General features: G+C 56.6%; 7 protein-coding genes across 7 annotated transcripts; 3 read left to right on the top strand and 4 right to left on the bottom strand.

Moving 5' to 3' along the window:
* Positions 1–193: 193 nt before the first annotated feature.
* On the bottom strand, positions 194–1774 carry ACA1_201220 (uncharacterized protein; the record flags this gene model as incomplete). The annotated part of the gene is made up of 4 exons (XM_004341811.1): positions 194–309; positions 454–556; positions 885–1500; positions 1554–1774. The coding sequence occupies 4 exons, from the start codon at positions 1772–1774 to the stop codon at positions 194–196; spliced, it is 1056 nt and encodes a 351-aa protein (XP_004341859.1).
* A 1321-nt stretch (positions 1775–3095) lies between these two features.
* Positions 3096–5030, top strand: ACA1_201210 (rhamnosebinding lectin (SAL), putative; the record flags this gene model as incomplete). The annotated part of the gene is made up of 5 exons (XM_004341810.1): positions 3096–3218; positions 3313–3642; positions 3752–4099; positions 4179–4571; positions 4653–5030. 5 exons carry the CDS (start codon positions 3096–3098, stop codon positions 5028–5030), a joined length of 1572 nt encoding a protein of 523 aa, XP_004341858.1.
* Positions 5031–5724: 694 nt separating this feature from the next.
* ACA1_201200 (Ras subfamily protein) lies at positions 5725–8060 on the bottom strand (the record flags this gene model as incomplete). The annotated part of the gene is made up of 10 exons (XM_004341809.1): positions 5725–6041; positions 6177–6359; positions 6465–6590; positions 6686–6784; positions 6855–7008; positions 7083–7286; positions 7343–7494; positions 7553–7632; positions 7712–7824; positions 7908–8060. The coding sequence occupies 10 exons, from the start codon at positions 8058–8060 to the stop codon at positions 5725–5727; spliced, it is 1581 nt and encodes a 526-aa protein (XP_004341857.1).
* Positions 8061–8165: 105 nt separating this feature from the next.
* Positions 8166–9434, bottom strand: ACA1_201190 (endonuclease/exonuclease/phosphatase family protein; the record flags this gene model as incomplete). Its single annotated transcript, XM_004341808.1, has 6 exons — positions 8166–8450; positions 8601–8753; positions 8914–8984; positions 9075–9114; positions 9181–9242; positions 9335–9434. The coding sequence occupies 6 exons, from the start codon at positions 9432–9434 to the stop codon at positions 8166–8168; spliced, it is 711 nt and encodes a 236-aa protein (XP_004341856.1).
* A 495-nt stretch (positions 9435–9929) lies between these two features.
* On the top strand, positions 9930–11691 carry ACA1_201180 (uncharacterized protein; the record flags this gene model as incomplete). The annotated part of the gene is made up of 8 exons (XM_004341807.1): positions 9930–10065; positions 10145–10220; positions 10510–10577; positions 10708–10828; positions 10950–11051; positions 11154–11262; positions 11347–11443; positions 11522–11691. 8 exons carry the CDS (start codon positions 9930–9932, stop codon positions 11689–11691), a joined length of 879 nt encoding a protein of 292 aa, XP_004341855.1.
* Positions 11692–11929: 238 nt separating this feature from the next.
* On the bottom strand, positions 11930–13301 carry ACA1_201170 (RWD domain containing protein; the record flags this gene model as incomplete). Its single annotated transcript, XM_004341806.1, has 5 exons — positions 11930–11962; positions 12071–12233; positions 12345–12520; positions 12643–12960; positions 13140–13301. 5 exons carry the CDS (start codon positions 13299–13301, stop codon positions 11930–11932), a joined length of 852 nt encoding a protein of 283 aa, XP_004341854.1.
* A 1199-nt stretch (positions 13302–14500) lies between these two features.
* Positions 14501–18816, top strand: ACA1_201160 (RasGEF domain containing protein; the record flags this gene model as incomplete). The annotated part of the gene is made up of 17 exons (XM_004341805.1): positions 14501–15242; positions 15459–15526; positions 15647–15706; positions 15798–15912; positions 16178–16277; positions 16361–16442; positions 16560–16631; positions 16726–16790; positions 16879–17050; positions 17156–17347; positions 17456–17546; positions 17668–17841; positions 17934–17993; positions 18078–18206; positions 18348–18446; positions 18567–18664; positions 18754–18816. 17 exons carry the CDS (start codon positions 14501–14503, stop codon positions 18814–18816), a joined length of 2382 nt encoding a protein of 793 aa, XP_004341853.1.
* Between the last annotated feature and the right edge of the window lie 186 nt (positions 18817–19002).

The raw sequence follows: 19002 nt of genomic DNA, 5'->3' as shown, positions 1-19002 counted from the left end.
CTCCACTTCCCCCCCCCCACAATCTCACTTAGCACTATCTGATGCCTTAGTTCCAAAATCGCAGCTGCCACGTACATCAGCATCGATGTGGCCAAGACCTGGTCGATCAAGGCGGGCGGAACTCCATCGGCGCAGCGCATCACAAACGACGCCAACCTGTTGTTGCATCACAGTAGCCATCAATGATGTGGGCTTAGTTGGAGGTATGTAGAGTGTTAGGGGTGGGTCGGAACTGCCAAGGTGTCCAGTTGACGTCCAGCTTTGCCACCAGATAGCGCCACACCTGACTGTTGAACCGAGGCCCAGCTTCTGTTGCCAGAAAACGCGCACGACATGACGTGACCAACGACACGACGCACAGAAAAACGCATGACACGCACGAGCAGGGCAGCACTTAGTCGCGTAGGTCGATGTCGATATCTCAAGAGCACCTGGAAGAGTCAAGGTACGTACCAAATTCAAGGGAGCCCGACATGATGTTCACAGATTCGTCCAAACCACCACTGTCATAAGTGCACGACACCGATATGTAGCAAATCTCATGATGGTTGCATTCCTGAGTGTAACATGTGTTAGGGTGTGTGTGTCAGAGCCAACCACACGCGACACAATGGGCACAAGCGAAGGCGAGACATACAATGGTGAAGTCGATCATCACCTCTGTTTCTTCTGTAGAAGACGATCCCCGCCGCGGGAGATCAATCCTGAGGAAGGTGATCATCATAGCGTCGGAAGAGCTACTTTTGTGATCGATCGTTGCTCGCACATGCACACGCTGCCATATTATTGTTATAATTTTGTATTAGTATTATTAGTATTATTAGTTTTACAATATTTCCAATTTTCTGCATTATTATTGCAATTATTAGTTCGTGGCTACGAACCTGGGCAAGAGAGAAGGCTTCGGTCTCGCTGAGCTGCAGCCTCACATCAGAGGAGGCGACGTCGCGCCAGAAGTCGCGTGAGCGCAGGCGCAGCTCGTGGAGGCGCGCGTCGGCCGCAATGCGCACCGCCTGCAGCAGCTCCCACCTCTCGTCCACTCTCCTCGACACGGTCGTCTCCTCTGAAGACAGCTGGAGCCGACGCCCGCTGACACCCAAACCCTGGTAGCCATCGTGACCGCCAATACCGGGGTAAAACATGGGATTGCCCAGGCGACCCCACGGTTGGTGCTTCTTTTCTGCATCAGCGAGCCGGGCGGCTTCGGCGGCGTCTGCTAAGATCCAGGCCAGCTCTGCCTCGAGATCCTCCTCGTCCTCCTCTTCATTGGTCACTGGGCAGAGGTCTTCGCTTTCGCTTTCGCTTTCGTTCTTTCGGTCTTCTTCGTCATGGTGGTGTGGCGGGAGGAGGCTGGCGAAGCGCGGGAGGAGATCGACCAGTACGAACCGGGCGAGCGGGTGGTTGCGCACGACCTGGTCGGCCCAGAAGGAGCTGGTGGCCCGCAGCCGAATCGCATCGCCCACCGCCAGCTCCCTTCCCCACCAGTGGATCAGGTTCGGACTTGAAAATTAGTTACTGGAAAAGAACACAAAAACAAGGGGGGGTGGACGAACCGAACAAGATGGTAGAGCACGAGGTCTGGCAGATCGCTCAGCACAAGCGTACAAGCCGCCCCGTGAGCGTTAAGCACGGCTGCTGGTGGTGCTGTGGCGTCGTTCTCGTCGGGAGAGAGCCGGGCCTTTTTCTTTGTGGGAGCCTCGTTGTGGTGACGCAGCGCGCACGGAGAGCCGCCACTGTCTGTTTTCTTTTCATCATCTTCTTGTACTCGCTTCATGGCTTGTTGGGCGTTTTAGAAGAACTAATTAAATTCTGGTTTTATGGTTTTTTTTGTTGTGTTGGTGCTGGTTCTTCAATGCTGTCGCACCCTCTTTCCAAAAGAGGTCTTCGTGGTTGTGTGCAGCACGCAGCGTCCTCTGCAGTTCCTTGGTTACACCTCTTCTAGTGAGCAGCACCACCCCACCATGATGATGGCCACCACCAGTGGCACTCACCCATGGCCAGTCACTAAACCATTGACATGAAGTGGTGAGTGTGTGCATGCCCTCTTAACTGCAGTGCCTGCCCAGAATCAGGCATGTCAGCCCTGAAGCTAACACTTCCTGGCTCCAGTGCAGGTGGCCAGGTTGTCAATGGTTATGTTGGTGGCCTCATGGAACGACCTCCATTTCCACCAACCAAGCTGAGGGTTGACTGCCTTATTGCAAGACTCTCCTCAATACCATTGGAACTCAGCACCAACCACACCTGCACTATATACTGTCACATTAGATCATTGTTTTTTGAAACCAAACACCTGAGGTGGGAAGTTGCACCATAGAGAACTTGGCAAGTCAGTGGTGGGTCCATTACACTGGAAAACAGAACAGCTGAATTCCCACAAACTCAACAAGTGCCTGCTTAGTCATGAAATTACCCATGACAAAGTGTGCTATGGGCACCCAACAGCCTCAAGATTGCAGGGGCAAAGGGGCAGGAGGGGCATACCCACACTGATGCCTCCACCTACAGAGGATACATGCTGTGCTCCTGAAACCATTCCCACCCAAGCACTGATCCCCTGAGCCTCATGCACAGTACATTAACCCATTCCATTCCCCATTTGATCTTGATTCATTCTTGTTGATGTTGCTTTTCATTAATCACCCAACATACACGTTGAAGCCACGATTCTCGCGGCCACTGGCACTGCTGCAGTAGTGGCGGCGGCGGAGCGGAGTTCAATGGTGAGCACGAGCGGCATCCCCACGCTCTCGAAGAATTGATGGCATTGACGAGAGCCTTGACTACCTCCTCGTTGTCGCTCGGGCCGTATTCGCTTGGGGCGGTTTTTCGTACTTGCCGCCCGTTTTGAGGTACGACCTGCGGTACACGGCTGGCACTTGCAGTCGGGCTTCGTGAAGCTCCCGACTTGGTCTTTCGGGGCCGTTGTTCCGGGCGTCCCAGGGAGAGACTTACAGGAAGTGTTTGGTGGTTTTTGTAGCTCCGAAAAGTTAAGAAATAAACACGACTGCGCGCAGCTTTTCATTCACAGCCCAACCCCGCGCACAACACTACCAAGTATGACAAGGAGCGCCGCCACCGCTGCTTGGTCTGTCATGGCCGTGCTGCTCGTGCTGGCTCACGCTGCGACGTCGACCAGACCGGAGGAGAAAACCCTCGTGTGCGGGCAAACCGACAGCGAGTTTGCGACGGCCCACATCGCCTGTCCACCCAATACGGTCCGTGGTTGTCCGCCATAAAAAATATCGAAGAGCTATCACCATCTCTCATCCTTTTTAATCCTATACATGGCGTGGTTTGGTGCATCAACAGGTGATCGTGCAGATTCCATTCGCTGCGTACGGCTTGCCTGGCGGTTTATGCCCGCACTACTTCTCAAGCTCCACGTGTGACGCAAAGACCGCCCTGAGCGTTGTGGCCGGCCAGTGCCTGGGGCGCAACAACTGCTCCGTGCAGCAGAACGGACTGGGCCAGATGGGCGATCCCTGCTACGGCATCCAAAAGCGCCTGCGCGTGGTCGTCCAGTGTGCGCCCGAACCCAAGGCGCCGCTGCCGTCACTTGCGCCCTCCCAAGGCAGCTACGTCTGTGGGTCCTCAGACCGCGAGTACGCGCGTGCTACCATCGACTGCCCTCCCGGTTCGGTGCGTGCACAGTTTCCAGTTCGGAGTTAGTTACATGGATAGGCACGGAGAGTGTTTTTTGGGTCTGTCAGTCCCAAACTAAAGTTGCTTCTGCGCCACACACGCACAGGTCGTGGCGGCCATCCCGTTCGCCTCGTACGGTCTGCCCACCGGCAGCAGCTGCCCAGACTTCGCCGTTAATGCCCGGTGCCACTCCAACTCGACTATGAGCGTCGTGGCCGGTCGCTGCCTCGGCCGCGGTCGCTGCTCGATCCAGCAGGACGGATTCAATGGTCCCATGGGCGACCCCTGCTTTGGCGTCTCCAAGCGCCTGCGTATCATCGCTCAATGTGCGCCGGCACCCTCCGCGACGCCCTCCGTCTCCTCGCTGCCGTCGCTGGCGCCCTCCAGCCACTACGTCTGTGGTGCCACGGACAGCGAGCGTACCTGGACCCACATCAGCTGTCCAGCTGGCTCGGTACGCATCGCATCCCTCAGTGAAGTGACATGCGCATGCGACCACACAGAGAGCTTACGCCCGGCGTGCGTCGACGCAGACGATCGTCGGAGTCCCGTTTGCCGCGTACGGCACGCCCACCGGCAGCTGCCCCAACTTCGCCGTCGACCCGGGCTGTGACGCCAGAGGGACGAGGGATCTGGTGGCTAGCCTCTGCGTGGGACGTAGCAGCTGTTCGGTCCAACAGGACGACAGCGGCGTTCTCGGGGATCCTTGCATTGGCGTGCACAAGCTTATGCGCATCGTCGTCCAATGCGCTCCCTCGCGCCCTCTCGCCAGCCCGTCTCCCTCCGCGTTGCTCTCTCCGACAGCTGCGTCGCCCTCGCCCGTTGCACTGCCCTCTGCCTCGCCCCAGCCCGCTGCCGGCAGCTTCGTGTGCGGCGCCTCCGACGTTGAACACCAATTCGCTCAAGTGAACTGTCCTGCCAACTGGGTATGTGACGCCATTGTTTCACCCGACGAAATCGATGATCTTCTTGATCTCTTCCTTGACTCTCCTGTGTGTGTGTGTCAGGTGGTCGGAGCCATCTCCTTTGCCTCGTACGGTCTGCCGACGGGCGTCTGTCCATGCTACAAGGCGGAGACTTGGTGCGACGCCCGTGAGACCGTGGCGTACGCCACCAGCCTGTGCCTCGGCCGCAACAACTGCTCCATCCAGCAGAACGGATGGGGTCCTCTCGGCGACCCGTGCCCCAACATCTTCAAGCGCCTGCGCGTGGTCGCTCGCTGCATTCCGCCCGCCCAACAGGATCAGGAGGACGTCCCTGCGCTCAATGAAGGCGGCGCCGGCAGCACAGAAGCGGCTCCCTCGCCCTCGCCTCCTCCTGCGCTTGTGGAGAGCCTGAAGTGGCTTCCTCGCTCCATGCTGGAGGCGCTTCTTTGGTTGGCGTGACCATGCCTCTAAACTCGTCAACTTTTATAAACCTGAGTTTTGATCTTCTGGCACCCGACCTGGCGCGAGCGGCGAAGAGGAATCGTCCCAAATCCGGCACCACTGCACTGGCACGCGCATAACGGCGATGATTATCTTCTCGCTCATTCAGTTCTTCCAGTTGTTTTGCAGCACCAATGGCCGGCCGCAATGAGGTTTTGGTGGTGGCCGTCTTCGTCGCCTCCGCTCTCACCGCTCCCCAGTGGCCTCTCCAATGGTACCTTCACCTTCCACGAACGACACATGAATCCACAGAGAGAAGAACGAAAATCTAAACACCCACTCCTTGAACCCGCACGAAACGCGACTTTCCTGTGCATCAAGGAGAACCAGCACCAGAAGACCAACGCCTGGCTCAACGTACGTACCACCGCTTGCCAGCTCTTCCTTCGAATGATGTCTGAAGCGTGTGGGTAATATTGATCTCGCTACAATCATGTCTTGTGTGTCGTTTGTGCTCGACAATCCCATACACGCCCTCGCCCACGGCCCGCGCCTCGGACACCAGCTGCCGCTATTGGCCGCCGCCGCTGCCGGCGTCGGTGGTGATCTTCTTCGTGCCGTCGCCCTCCGCCAGCACCTTGCGCACATCGTGCAGATTCCCCCCCCCTGGCCACCACTCCTGATTATTGAAGCACCTAACTTATTGGCAGGGCTACTGGAGTAGGCACTGGCTAGACCGAGCCAAGGCTGCAATCCGCTCCTTTTCCGCCCGGCCCGTGCTCGACTTGTCGTAGAGCGCCTGCAGCACCTCTGCGCTAGGGACGCAGCACTCGGGACCCGCGCCGTAGCTGGAGAACGGGTCCACACCCAGCAGAGCTGCCTCGGTCAGGCGCAGGAACGTGTTCTCCACTTCGCTTCCGGTGCGGCTGCTGGTTTCGGCCCAGCCGGCGGCGCCCAACTCCAGGGCTAGCGCCTGGCCCTCCTCCGGCGACACTTGCCTCTGATGCTCCAAGTCGTTCTTCGTTCCAACTGTCAATACACAACACACGACACACACGACACACACGACACACACGACACACACGACACACACGACACACACGACACACAACGATGGTTAGCTGACGATCACCGTCACAGGACAAGGGCAGGACTGTAATGTACCAAGGATGAAGGGCATCATGTCAACATCATCGGCCAGGCTTCGCCGCACCTCTTCGACCCAATACTTGGCATTCTTCCACGAGCTTCGCGCGGTGATGTCGTAGACCACCAGCAGGCCGCGCGACCCTCGGTAATACGCCCCCGTGATGCTGCGGAAACGTTCCTGGCCCGCCGTGTCCCACACTTATGATGAAAGCAGAATCCAGGTCAGCCAAAACGCACAAGATCGAACGCGCGAGGGACCCTGCCAACAGAGCGAGAAAGAAAGGCTGCGAAGAGGGGTGATACCTTGCAGCTTGATGCGCTGGCCGCACATCTCGATTGTCCTGCTGCCAAATTCAACGCCGATGGTGCTGGAGTGGTGTCGATGGAATTTGGGCAGAAAGCGAGTGTGGAGGTAAGTCTTGCCCGCACCTGTTTTTTTGGCGAAAGAACACCAGAGTCAGCCACACGCCATTGAATCGCCAACAGCTGCATCATCCAAGCATAGGCCTCACGATGAAGCGTACCGCTATCGCCGATGAGGTTGAACTTGAAAAGATGGTCGTAGTCCTCGGATTGATGCGTTGATGGCCGCGCAGAGGCTGCGGCTCCGGTGAATCCTCTCGCTGGCCAGTAAAATGATCAGTCTCTCTTGCGATGAAAAGCGCCAACGTCGGCGAGAGTTGAAGTACTTACCTTTACTGGTGGCGTACTGCTTGAGGCGGGGCTGGAGCCAGGCCATGTAGCGCGCCTTCCATCGCCTGCCCTCGTACCCCTTGTCATCGCTGCTCCACCGCGCATTGCAGAAGCGGCGCCACACGTGGTCGTCGCTGCTCACTTCGTTCAGTGTCTGTGGTGCGGGTGGTGTCAGCCCAAAGGAAGAACTGTGGCGCGAATCGAGCTCAGGCGGCCGGGGTGGGGTACCGAGCAGGTCTGGGCAACAGAGCACAGGTCGTGGGGCTCCAGGAGGGCCATCACGTGCACCAGCGCGCCGAAGGGCATGAACAAGAGGGGACACGCCCGATAGCTCCAGCTTTCGATGAGCTCCGCCACGGCCACGTGGCCCGCCGCTCTCGCCACCTGACCAGCCGTAATGAGGCCTCCATCAGCCTTCGTCTCTGAACTAGACTGCGAGAGGAGGAAGAAGACAAGCTAAGAGGCAATGAAGGCCAGCCGAGGGGCACCTCGGCGGGGTTGCCGTGCTTGCTAATCAGCCGCGTGTCGGCTCGCGAAGAGAGAAGGAGCGACACGACAGCGGCGTGACCATAGCGCGCGGCGTAGTGCAGCGCCGTTTCGCCCTGCTCGTCGGCTTTGTCGACATCGCTCACGTGTTTGCCTGCGTCAATGAATGTCAGCAATGCGTCGGCTCAGCTTGAGCCCCGCAAGCAACGCACCTTGGAGGAGGAATTGGACGACCGGCCAGTTGCCGCGTGCGCAGGCCACATGGAATGGTGTCATCCCGTGCCGGTCCGGCCTGACGGTCCCGATAATCATGCAGGTCAGGTGATAATTGAATGATGGGCACAGAACGTGTGGCCGTGTGCGGTGCATACCAGTTCGGACCGGCGCCAATGTCCAGGAGCAGCTGCCAGAACTTGACCGCGGGCGAAGGCATGGCCCATCTTTGCACCGTGTTGACCCACCTCGCTCCAACCGTCGCCGGCAACTGTTGGGCATTGCGCAGGGTGGTGTGTGTGTGGTAAAGAAGTAAACGTACGCTGCTTGAATCAACAGTAGGTGAGCCCGTACATCAGGGTAGGGACCCTCCTGGGTCTCGGCCAGGGCGTGCAGCTCTGATCGCTTACAATTCTGCTGATGGACGTGGGCACCGTGGTCGATGAGCAGGCCGGCCATGACCATGTTGTTGCACTTGACCGCAGCGAGCAGCGGCCGCAGGCCCATGTCGTCGGCTTCATTCACGTCGCACCCTTCTGGTGGGAAAAAAATGCCTCTGTGGTGAAAAGGCAGCACAACAACGCGAAGACATCGATGGCAACGTACGAAAGATTAAGGTGGAGTGGCGAAGACGGCGGGCCACTTGTGGAGCTGGAGCGAGTTGGCGTCGACAGCCACGCCGTGCACGAAGATGTGGTCTAGGCACACGTCCCACTTGTGGTGGGTGACTGGGTAGGGCCGGCCGCCCTCGGGGCCGCGGTAGGCGCCCTTGTCCACGGCGCTCTCGAGCGGGTGGAGGATCCCCTTGGCGGCCTCCCACGCCTCCGCGTGGTGAATGCTGTCGATGTTGAGGTCGCCGCCCAACACAATGCGCGCCTCTTCGTCCTCGGCCAACTCCTGCACATCTGCAATGAGTGACACGACACGACACGACACGCACACGACACAACACCACACAACACGCACACGCACATGACACGACACGAAACGCATGCAACACAGCACGCGACGCACACGACACGCTCAGAGCACTGCGAAGGAGCGAACTTTGTGAACCAGCTCGGTCATGATCTGTTTGAGCTGTGCCAGCCGGATGTCAAGGCTGTGGGCGTCGAGGTGGGCGGTGATAACGACGAGGTGCGGTCCCTCGTCGCTCAGCCTGAGCTTGGTCATCAGTGCGCCCTTGAGCGAGACCATTTCCTGTCCCGCAACACACCACACACCACACATGGTACGACACATGACACACACACACACACACACACCACGACACGACACGACACGACACGACACACCATCCAATACAAGTGATGAGTGACATGGACACCCGCTGGCGCTGATGTTTCCTGTGGTGACATACTGCAACACTGCGCTCCTTGAAGAAGATGGTCTTGGAGGAGACGATGGGGTGCTTGCTCAAGATCAACAGTCCTGTGTTGTGCGGAGGGTGGATGGTGGGTGGTTAGTGCGTGGAACAGCACAGACCGAGCGATGGGTGGTGGGACTCAAGCTAACAGTTACCAGTGTCCTGTTGAAACCAGTGGGGCGGGGCGTGGCTGGCCTGGTGGTGGTGTGGCCAGCGGGCGACCACACGATCACGCCATTCGCCAACAGCACCACCAGGCACATGAAACTTGAACAGCTCCTGCAGCATCACCACATCGAACTCGTCCACGTGTGCCAGCAGACCTGCACACGCCACAACAGCACATGGCGGTGTGAAAAAAAAGAAAGAAAAAGAAGAAGAAGGGACTGTGTGGTGCGGGGGGGGGGCAGAACACCATTCACCCGGGCTTCACGGTTGGGATAAGAGTGGCCAACAAAGTGATGGATATTCATGTTCTGGGTGAGCAACCGCACACGAGGAGCCTGCTGTTCCATCTCTTGCGGCTTTGAAATGACAAAAAAGTCTCCTGTGGTGTTGAAGCGGGTACCAGAATGACCAAAAAGATGCAGCTTCAGGCCTGCTGGGGGTCGAACCCAGAATCTCCTGATTCGTAGTCAGACGCCTTTCCATTGGGCCACAGGCCTTGCTTCTTTGTTTTCTTTTTCGGCGCGAATCTGCCAAGGAGATCCTCCACCCGCTTCTTTTTAGGCCGATATATCGGCGCAAGGTGCCTGGAGCCAACAACAAAAGGCAACATAAAAGAATGTTCCGCTGCCGGGAATCGAACCCGGGGCGCATGGGTGAGAACCATAAATGTTACCGACTACACCACAGCGGATTGGTTTGCCACCCTTCTCGCGGCCTTGTCGCGAAGGATAGAGGCCCCTGTCTGGCGATATTTCTTAATTTCTTTGTAATGCCTGGAATTGGGCAACACAATCATATTTTCTGCGGCACTGTTTCTTGTTTGGCACAATAGATATAAGATCATGGTTCGGACGGCAGCACCAGGAGGCGCGGGCGGCAGCCAGCAGCGGCCGGTGACGGAAGAGGAGACGCCACCCATAGCCATGTTCGCCGTGCCGCCTGTCTACTCGATCGTTTGTGGCGTGCTTTACTGCCCCCGTTCGCTCCCCCCACTACTTTGTTTTTACTGTTGGCCTATTGGGCGGCGAGCCTCACACTTTGTTGCGGTGTTGGCCAGTCATGCTGTCCTACTCTAACGCCTGGAACGCGTGGGTGCGCGCGATCAATCGTCCGCCAACGCCGTCGGCGTCGGGGTGGGACCGTGTTGTCGGCTCGCCCTTGAAAGATTTCAAGGCACCGCACCCTTTAGTTCCCTTGTTCGTTTTCTTTATTTATTTATAATTAATTTATTAATTTATTGCAAAACAAAATTTATTTATTACTTTTAACGGCAGGCCGAGGCGGTTATCAGCAACCGTAGCTGGAAGCGCTTTGCTCTGCTCGTGTAACGTGCCTCTGCTCAACCTTGTGTGTTGCGGCGTGCGGCGTGTGTCGTGTGTCGTGTGGGCTTGTGTGACTTATCACGATCGTGGGCTCTTGCAGGGGCACGGATATGCTGGAGTTGCTCACCGCTCTTTACGCGGGCCTGGCCGTGAGCCTCACGCTCGATGGTACTCCCCACCTTCACACCTGTCAATTGCCAGCCAACTTCTGCTTCGCCTCCTCAACTGCTCACCCGCGACCTGTGTGGCGTGTGGCGTGTGGCGTGTGGCGTGCCACCAGCTTTCCGAGCGCCCCCAGGGCAGCAGCCGGGGAACATGGAGAGCCCCAGCCTCTTTAGTTCGCTATGGGGCAACGTCGCGGGCACCGTCATCGCGTTCCCGCTCTCCATCCTCACCTGGCAGCTCCACACCGACAACTGGTACCGTGACCACGATCGTGATCTCTCTCTCTCTCTCTCGCACACGCACACGCGCACACGCACACGCACACATACACAACGCTCACCATTTCTGGCCCGCAACCGCAACAATGATATTCAGGAGAGGCTGGGGCAGCCTGGTGCCGTTCACCAGCCTCGGCAGGCTCCACTGGCGTGCCCTGCCGGCCAAGTATTTCGAGTTACTGGCTCTGAACGTACTCAAGTACGTCAAACCTACGCACACGCACACGCACACGCACACGCAACACTGTGCTGACAGGCAGCCATCTTCTTCGCACGTGGTGGATGTGGGGGGGGGGTGCAGAGTGCGGCTGGCCGATGCGGTGACCTCGGTGACGGGCATTGGTTGCGAACCGCTGGGATGGCTCGCCAGCGACGTCAAGAACCACCAAGACGACCCCGATTTCTACGACGTACATGCACCTCCGGCCGCATACGACACTCGACACTCACCTAATCTGTCAATAACGAGAAATAATGGCTCTATTGGGGAATAGGAAAGGGAGGAACGGTCCACCGCCAGGGTGATCGTGGACCGCGCTCGGCTTTGGGCCATTGGCACGGTCGGCTCCTGGCTCTCCAGCCTTGTCCTTGGTACGCCCAGATACGACCCCCGCAACTGGCGCCACCGCTGCTCACCGGTGGTGGTGGCGGTGGTGGTGGTATATACAGTGGGCATGCAGGTGCCGGCGGCGATCGTGTGCCATCGCATGCTGGCCGAGCCGGGCCGCTTTGGATCGGTGGTGGAGTGCGTGCGGCACATCTGGGCGAGCGAAGGCCTGAGCGGCTTCTACCGCGACCTGCCCCTCTTCAGCCTCCTGATCATCAACGAGCTCATGTGAAGAAGAGCCTCACAACGTAACAACAAAAAAACCTGCTTTCGGACCCAGGCCTTAAGCCACCCACGCCTGTCAGTCACATCATTCTTCGTTCTCCTCTCGCACTCACCGAGATTAGTTTTTTTAACATGGATTTCTTGATATGCAGTAGATAGAAGAGGGAAAAGAAAAGAATTCCGGCTGCCCGGACTCGAACCAGGAACCGATAGATGACTACCGAGGTGAGCATCAAGACTACAGTCTACCGCGCTACCAATTGCGCCACAGCCGGTTTCTGTGGATGAGAGCAAAATAACGAAATAGTAGTCGAGCGGAGGGGAAAAACAAGCCTTACTCACTATTCAACAGTTTGTTCTTCTGGGTGGTGCCTCAGGCCAAGCACCTCGCCCAGTCGGTGCTCGATCCCAAGACGCTCGAGGATTTCCTTCAGGCCGTCGAAGGTGACCTCCTTGAACGCCGGAAAGCGTTTTGTGCTGTCTTCTCCCTGCGGTAGTCTCTCCTCCAACTTGCTCACCATTCGCTGCCAGGGCATGGCACGCACTCGCCTGCCCAGCGCGAGGGCAGTGTAAGTTATTGCCATGCCGTGTGCCGTGTGTGTCATGTGTCGTGTGTGTCACGTGCGGTGTGGTTGAACAGTCCCAGGGAGGTACGCGTACCTAACGAACTCACGCACGCGCTGCGAGTCGCCCTCGATCACAATGAGGCCGGGCTTGCCCGCCAGACAGGCCCCGCGCAGTCGCAGCTCGCTGGCCCACTCCGGCATGATGCGCCGCTTCTTCTTGCCGTAGATGTGATGCGACCACAGCCAGTGCCGCTCTTCCTCTCCACCCTCCTACCACCAAGGAGGAATACATGTTCGTTATATAGACATTATTGTTTATAATAACATCTACCAATGGTCGTCGACGCGACGAAGAGACGCTTTCCAAATATGCAGTGAGGTCGTGAACGTACGTTCTTGTCGGTGGTGGTGGTCAACGGCTGAGCGGTCCAGGCGAAGCTCGCCGCGGCGTTTTCCTGCAGCCAGCGGATGGCCTCGAACAGCCGGCCCTCGCCCGCCGGGCAGTGGGCGTCGACGTGCAGGGCCAGGCGCCTCTGTAGGTCGTCCGCCGCCGCTCGCGATAGGACCGATCGCGGCCCACCCGGCGGCAGCTGGTGGTGTTCGTGTTCGGCCCCGCGTACGGCGAATTGCGGCGGCTGAATGGGATAGGTCGCTGGCAGCGCGCAGTAGAGTTCGATCGTGACCTCCGCCTGGTCGTCATCTGCCTCCGCCTGGTGGTTGTGTCGATAAAAGTGAGTGGGCTATCATACGTACAGGCCCTGTGTCCTCGGGGTGATGGTGTTCGTTTGTTTGTTTGTTCCTTCGTTGACGGCAAAGTAGCCGCCGAGCGTTTCATGGCAAGCACAAAAAAAGAAAGAAATTGAAAAGGAAATGATTGGGGGCAGTGTACTGAAGGCTGGAGAGGAAGGCGAAGCGAGAAGGCGGCGGGCTGACGGCTGCGCAGCGCGGCAGCGGCAGCGGTCACACCCGGAGGCGGCTCGCCGTCGGGTCCCGGGAACATAGCGCCCACCACTTCGACCTCCTCCGCCCCCGCACCAGCGGCCACGTCCATCTAATGTTTGTTCTTTATTTCTCCTTTTCGATAATGTGATTTTAGTTATCCTAATTATTTTGGGTATTTTCTTGGGCCGGAGTTTAAGGAGCCGAGCAACCAACCACGCTCCTAGGTGATATACGGCGGGCCAATGGGAAGGCGAGCTAGCCAATCTCGGCGCACCGATCAAGGTTTTTCAAGACCGCACTCGCGTCACCGTAGGGTCGGCCCAAGCCGCTCAAGACTACGCGGGGAGGATACGGGGGGCCGAGTGCTATAATCGTCGTTTCGCAAGCTTGAAGTGAAGACAACAACACGCACACACAACGCTTCTTTCTTTTGTCCGCACTTTCCACAAAGAGAGAAAGCGAAGAAGGCAGGCAGCGAAACGGGAAGGAGAAGAGAGAAGGAAGAGAGAAGAGAGCAAGGGATATTCCGTTAGGACCCGATTCATACGAGCCGCGGCAGAGAGTAAACTCGAGGTCGGCGACGCGTCAACCAACATCACCAACCAGACCAGGACGGCCGAAGTCCCACGGCGCCTCTTCTTGTCAAGACCGGACCTGACGGACGTCATTGTACCTCTCGAGAGGGGCTTTGGAGTTCGTAAGGAGAACAACAAGCACAACCACCCCAGGTGCACGTGAAGCAGAACAACAAGCCGCCGCCCCCTTGCGGTACGGACAACTTTGTCTTGTCCTTCTCCATTTTCGTGTTCGCCATTCGTGGGCTCTTTTGGTGTGTTTTCTTAATCTTTATCTGCCTTGCTACGTTCTCCCATTGGACCATCGCACACATTAGACGCAACAAACCACAAATATGGTCCATTTTTCTTATTTGTCATTTATCTCTTGTTCGTCCGCCAAAAGGGCCTTTTAATTCCCCTCTTGTTACTTTCATTTTGTGTTTATTTATTTCTTCTTCTTCTACTTCTTTTCTAATCTGACCTCCTTGTGGTCTCGTTCGCGAGTGGGTTCATATTTTTACGCCCCTGACTTGGTGTGGCCGCTTGTTTTGCCGCACGCGCCCATTGGTGTGATTTTTAGTCCTACTTTGATGTTTTTGTTGCGTAATGTTGTCCAACGGCCACAAGCTCCGCGAGACTGACCAACCCAACGTCTCTCTCACGCTTCATTCAGACACGAGGCGGAGGTGAACGAAGAAGAAGAAGCAGAAAAAAAACAACAACAACACAACACACATCAAAACACACAAAGATGAAGCTGGCGAGCAAGCTCAAGAAGAAGTCGCTGAAGGCCAGCGACACCAACAAGAACGCGTCGACCCCCACCTCCGGGTTGGCCATGTGGGAGGCCAAGCTCGCCGAACAGCACAGCAGCACCACCGCCGCCGCCAAGGAAGACGCAGCTGCGGCTTCGTCGCCGGCCGGGTCGCCGGCGGGTTCGCCCGCGCGGACCACTTCGATGCGCGGCGTGTCGGCCCACGGCCGGCGCGTGACGCTCACCCGCAGCGACTCGAACGACAGCTCGGAGAGCAGCAAGAAGAGCAGCAAGAAGGACAAGAAGGAGAGCAGCAGCAGCAGCAAGAAGAAGCTGACGTCACCGAAGCTCGGGGGCGAGAAGGACAAGAAGTTCTCCACGTCGTCGCCCTCCTTCTTCGCCAACGGCGCCGAGACGGCCGGCGTGGTCGACGACGACGACGAGGTGGTACCGGTGCCTGGGCCTGTCGACATCAATAGCAACCACAGCAGCGACAGCAACAGCGAAGACGGGGGCACCGCCGCAGGGCAGCTGAGCCCGCGCCGCGGCGGCGGCCGGCAGCCGTCGACGCCGACCAAGATGGGCAGCGGCGGCCTCTTGTCGCGCTTCGGGAAGGGCAAGGGCGGTGGCGGCGATGATGCGGCCAAGAAGACGGCGGCTGCGGAGGAGGACACCCGACGAAAGGCGCAGATGGCGGCTCTCGAGCTGTTCAAGGAGAAGGGCACCTGCAGCTACACAGGTAAATCTTCTTCTCTTAATTTTACCGATTCTGATTTATTCTTCTACGTGTAATTATTCTTATTCTTTTTGTTCTACATGTAACCATTATTCTTATATGAATGCCTTTTCTTTCGAACGTACTTATTCTTACTTATTGGTTTTGTTTTCTTATCAAAACGTTTCATTCTTATTTATTTATATTTATTTTTCGATTCCCTTTTTTGTTGTTGGGCAGTCCCGGCGGCCTACAGCGGAGAGAGCGGCGAAGTGCCCGCCGTGGAGGAGCTGGAGGGCCTGCGACAGGTACATACATCGCCTTCCGACCAACGCCGCCGCTCTCTCCGCTGTAGGCTGTGCAAGTCACACTCACTTAACAATGACCTTCTTCTCCATCATGACCGCCACCTCATCGCCCACCTGCAGAAGGAGCAGGAGCGTCAGACGGGACGAGGCAAGCGGTCCAACGACGTGCTCATCGAAATCGTACGGCGGCGCCCGGCAATCGCTTCGGGCTTCCTTTTCGCACGCCACGCAGGCACTCACCACGGCGATGTGGTGATGGTGTGGTGTGCAGGTGGAGGGAAGGCCCCAGCTGCGCGCTGGCACATTCGAGGAGATCGTGAAGTGGATCATCTTCAACAACGTCAACGAACATGTCTCCTCCTTCCTCATCACATTCCGCGCCTACGGTGCGTATCTCTCGGCGCTTCTCCCCTTTCTTTTTTATCTTTATTTATTCGTAAAAGATCTTTATTCGTTATTTGTTAATAAGATCTTATTATCTTGCGCCGTGAACGACCTGGATCAATTCCAAGCAACGGGGATCGCTTTCACTCCCTTTTAAAGCCTTCCGATCTGCTTTCCAACTATCCTCCAATTGCGCGGGACTTCAAATGATATAGATGGGAATTATAAATGATAATATATCGCTAATATGTTTTTTTTTAATTCCAGGCACACCGGCCGACCTGTGGGCAGCGCTCATGAGAGTGTTCCACATCATCGAAGAGAAGGACAAGATGCCGCTCATCATGAAGGTCGACCTCCGCAAGAAGTACCGTATCCTCCCCTTCGGTGGACACATGCATTGCGCAATGTGGTGCGGCCGACTCACCACGCAACTCCCAACTCTCCCAGGACCCTCGACCTGTTGGTCGAATGGATTCGACGGTTCTCGTACAAGGACTTCACCGAGAACGGCGACAAGACCCTGTTCAAGGTATTTTTATTTTTATTTATTGTTTATTTATTTTATTAATTGTTTATTTATTTACTCTTTTATTTTTGGGCTGGACCTAAAGACTAACACGTGTGTTGTGTTGGATGCCGAACACAGAAACTGACCAAGTTCATCAAATCGTTGCCCGCCGAAGAGGCCAACCAGTTCAAGCTTCTCTTCATGAGGAAGGTACATGGCGCCCGACCACCCACTCTCGCTTCCATCAGTTCTTCTTTCTTCAATTCTCAATCTCACCACTTCTCTTCCGCCCTGTGCGACACAGCGAGACGACACCTCGGCTGCGGCTGCGGCGGCCAAGGCGAAGGAGGCCGAGGGCTCCGACAGCAGGTACCCTCCCCTCCCGGCTCTTCGTCCTTCGTTCTTCTTCGTGTTTCGTTCTTCGCTCTTCTCAAACACTGACGCGCGCCTCCAGCAGGAGCGACTCCGTGAGCTCGATGGGCTCGGGCCGATTCGACAAAGACTTCTCGTCGGTGGAGGTGCCCATCCACGCCCCGACGGCCTCGGGCCTGTCCCTCTCCTCGAGCGAGATCATCCCCATTTCCGCGCCTTCCATGCTCACCGGGTCCCTCCACGTCCACTCGCCCAGGGTTCGTTCCCAGCTTTCGTCATAGAGAGGCCTCTCGCTACTTGTCTGCCTAACTGTGTGTCGTGTCGTGTCGTGTCGTGCGTGTGCAATGATGGCTCTATTGTAGGTTATCGCCCAGCAAATGTCGTTCCTCGACGCAGCCTGCTTCGCTGAGATTCAGCCCGAAGAGATGCTTCTCTCCAACTGGACCAAGCCGAACAAGGAAGAGGTCGCGCCCACGCTCACCAGCCTGGCCCGACAGTTCAACATGTGGTCGGGCATGGTGGCCACCGACATCATCCTCGCCAACTCCCTCATGGTACCTATTCCTAATTATTATATTGAATTATGACGATTTAGCTCTCATATCTGTATTTGTGTATTTGTGTATTTATTTACTTACATTGTTCTCTTCTTTTCCGTACAGGACCAAGTGATGATGGTGAAGCAGTACATCAGAGTTCTGCACCACCTCTACCGCATGAACAACTTCCAGTCTCTCATGGCTGTGATGTCTGGTACCACCGCCTCGCAACCCACGCTCGCTTGCTCATTGGCCCCTCGCCAAACGACACCAACCAATCGCGCTCGGCCTGATGTTAACAACCAACCAATCAACAATCAATTCAAATCATGTAGGCCTCAACTGCTCGTCGGTGAGCCGATTAAAGCGGGTGTGGAGCCGGATCCCGGTCAAGTACACGGAGCTGTTCGCGAGCATGGAGCAGGTGATGACCCCGCTGGGCAACTTCAAGTACTACCGCCAGATCCTGGCCGAGAACAAGGACAAGCAGCCCATCATCCCCTACCTCGGTACCGCACACGCACCACCGCACACACCACCACACACGCACACAAGACTAACCTTTTCTTCTTCTTTTGTGTTTTTTTGTCGCTTCTCGCAGTGGTGTTCCTGCGCGATCTCACGTTCATCAACGACGGCAACTGCGAGACGCTCATGTCTGGTACCTCCCCGCTCTTCCGTTCAAATTCTTTTGCGCCTTTATTTATTGATATAAATTATTATTTATTATTTATTATTTAAACAGAGCCGATGGCGCCGACGGATGTGCCGCGCGAGCTGCCCAATTTCGAGAAGATGGTGCTGCTGGGCCAGCAGATCCTTGAACTCGAGGCCTACCGCAAGGTGCCCTACGACATCGAGGTGAACCCCACCGGTACGCACTACTTCTATTACTGCTGTACTCCTCCTTCTATAAAAAGGAAGCCACGACACACGACACGACGTTCTTCTTTGCGCGGCTCTGTGCATGTGCTTATGAATTTGTTGTTTGTTTGTGTGTGTTGCGCAATGACAGTGACCGGCCTGCTGAAGAATGTGCGGTACATGGACGAAGACTCGCTCCATCGTCGTTCGCTCGAGCAGGAGCCCATCCACAGCCTCAACGACAGCGTCGGTACGATTGACCGCACTCGCACACGACCGCACACACCACCGCACACGCGCACAGCACACACAGCAATACACTCGTACACTCGTAACGTTACTAATGTATACTATCTGGCGGTGATTGCAGATGACGAGAACAAGCCGGCGGAGGTGGTCGTCAAGAATCCTTTGGTGGCACTCAAGGCCATCTCCAAGGACTTCAAGGCTGTATCGGCCAGCGAGGAGGTACTCATACCGGCGGCCTCCCTTTCTTTTTTAACGAAGCTTCATTTTTTTCTTTTCGTGTTTCTTTGCTCACCGTCTGACGCGTGCAGACCGACCTCTCGGGAGATCTCACACTGTCGGAGAGCGACGACGCTCTTTCCGCCACCTTCTAATCTTCACGACTCTCCGTCCTGGCCTCTCGCCAAGCTTTTCCCCCCTTTACTCCGTGTTCGTCTTCTCTCTTTTCCCCCACCACGCGTATGTGTGGCTTCTGCAACCTTTTTGGCCACGGTCCAGTCTTCTTGTACCATAAAAAACCCGGCCAGCGCAGCTAGACACGCACTCACAATGCTCCGATC

Source organism: Acanthamoeba castellanii (genome assembly GCF_000313135.1).
Source record: "Acanthamoeba castellanii str. Neff unplaced genomic scaffold scf7180000084753, whole genome shotgun sequence".
Classification (NCBI taxonomy): Eukaryota; Discosea; order Longamoebia; family Acanthamoebidae; genus Acanthamoeba; species Acanthamoeba castellanii.
Note: the sequence above shows the minus strand (reverse complement) of the source record. Positions and strands in the feature narration are given on the sequence as shown.